At 49.6% G+C, this 1,492-nt stretch overlaps 1 protein-coding gene across 1 annotated transcript in view; it reads left to right on the plus strand.

The window, feature by feature from the left end:
• Positions 577 to 1,492, plus strand: part of LOC107623379 (ethylene-responsive transcription factor 4) — a 1,268-nt gene continuing 352 nt past the window's right edge. The window contains exon 1 of the mRNA XM_016325617.2: positions 577 to 1,492. Within this exon, the coding sequence (XP_016181103.1) occupies positions 738 to 1,451 (714 nt within the window). The 5' untranslated portion in view covers positions 577 to 737 and the 3' untranslated portion in view covers positions 1,452 to 1,492.

Here is a 1,492-nt window from a genome sequence, read left to right on the forward strand (position 1 = left end):
GCTCCTATTAGTATGACTATTTGGTTGATACTTGGATTTGATTATGTTACGCCTCCACTATTGCTATTACTATATTTGAAAAAAAAAGGAAGCTGATTAGAGGTTCACGAAATAAGTGTGTTGCAGTATTCTATTCCGTTGCGGAGCCATCAAGGAAAAAGCTGGCCATATTCCGACAAATCACTACCTAATTCGTGCATTCAAATAAGGCCCCCACGCCCCGCCTTAAGCCCCCACTTTATATCCGCAAATAATAACGCTCATACCACAAAGCAATAATTAATAACTAACTAAATGCAAGATTAAAAATAAATTAAAAAACGATTGCAGCATGTACAGGGTATAGTTATGCTAAAAAGCGCGCGTGAGAGAGAGTGCATTGAACCCAACCATGAGCAAGAGGAAAGGAAGTATCAGAGAAACAAGGTGCGGGAGGAAGAGAGAGAGAGAGCATTGTCTGCTATGTAGACAACCCACATGCCACGTAATTCGGGGACTAGTTTCGTAATTTGGCACTCTTTCTTACCAGCAGCACACCACAGCATATGTACAGTCAAATTCCTTGTTGACTCTCTCCATCGTGTTATCCATCATCATTCATCAGAATTCATAACCGCATAAGCCCATGCCTCATATCTCTATATAAACGCTCACTTGCTCCCCCGTTTCCTCTACACCTTATTCCCTCTCTTACCCACACTCTTCCCAACCAAAACCAAAAATTAATATTACTCATTATGGCTCCCAGGGATAAGACGGCTGCCGTTAAGGTTAACGGCAAAGGTAGCGCCGGCGTCAAAGAGGTACATTTTAGGGGTGTTAGGAAGAGGCCATGGGGAAGGTACGCTGCTGAGATCAGAGATCCAGGCAAGAAGAGCCGCGTTTGGCTCGGCACCTTCGACACCGCCGAGGACGCAGCGCGTGCATACGACGCCGCCGCCCGAGAGTTCCGTGGCCCAAAGGCTAAGACCAACTTCCCCTTTCCTGATTCCGACGACAACAACAATAACAACATCGTCGTCGTTAAGAACAACAACCGCAGCCCCAGCCAGAGCAGCACCGTCGAATCTTCCAGCCGGGACCGCGACTCCTACTCTGCCGCTGCCACCGCAGCAGCTGATTCGTCGCCCTTAGACCTTAACTTGGCCCCCGCTGGAGCTGGATTCTCCGGATCCATTCGGTTCCCATTCCAGCAGCCGTTCGCTGTGTTTCCCTGCCGGATGCCGGCGGCGAAGCAGGCTCTGTACCTCGACGCGGTGCTGCGCGCCGGCATGGTTGGTCACGGCCAGTTCGGTTTTGGTTATAACCGTCCCGCGGCGGCGGGAGCGCAGAGTGACTCGGACTCTTCGTCGGTAATTGATCTGAACCAGCACGACCGCGATGTCGCTAAGAATAACGGAAGAGGCTTAGTTCTAGACCTGAACGAACCTCCTCCACAAGAGATGGCTTGAACCTTAGGGTTCCGTAATTTTCAATGTTCCCGGATTATGAG

The sequence above is a fragment of the Arachis ipaensis genome, chromosome B10 (assembly GCF_000816755.2).
Source record: "Arachis ipaensis cultivar K30076 chromosome B10, Araip1.1, whole genome shotgun sequence".
NCBI lineage: Eukaryota > Viridiplantae > Streptophyta > Magnoliopsida > Fabales > Fabaceae > Arachis > Arachis ipaensis.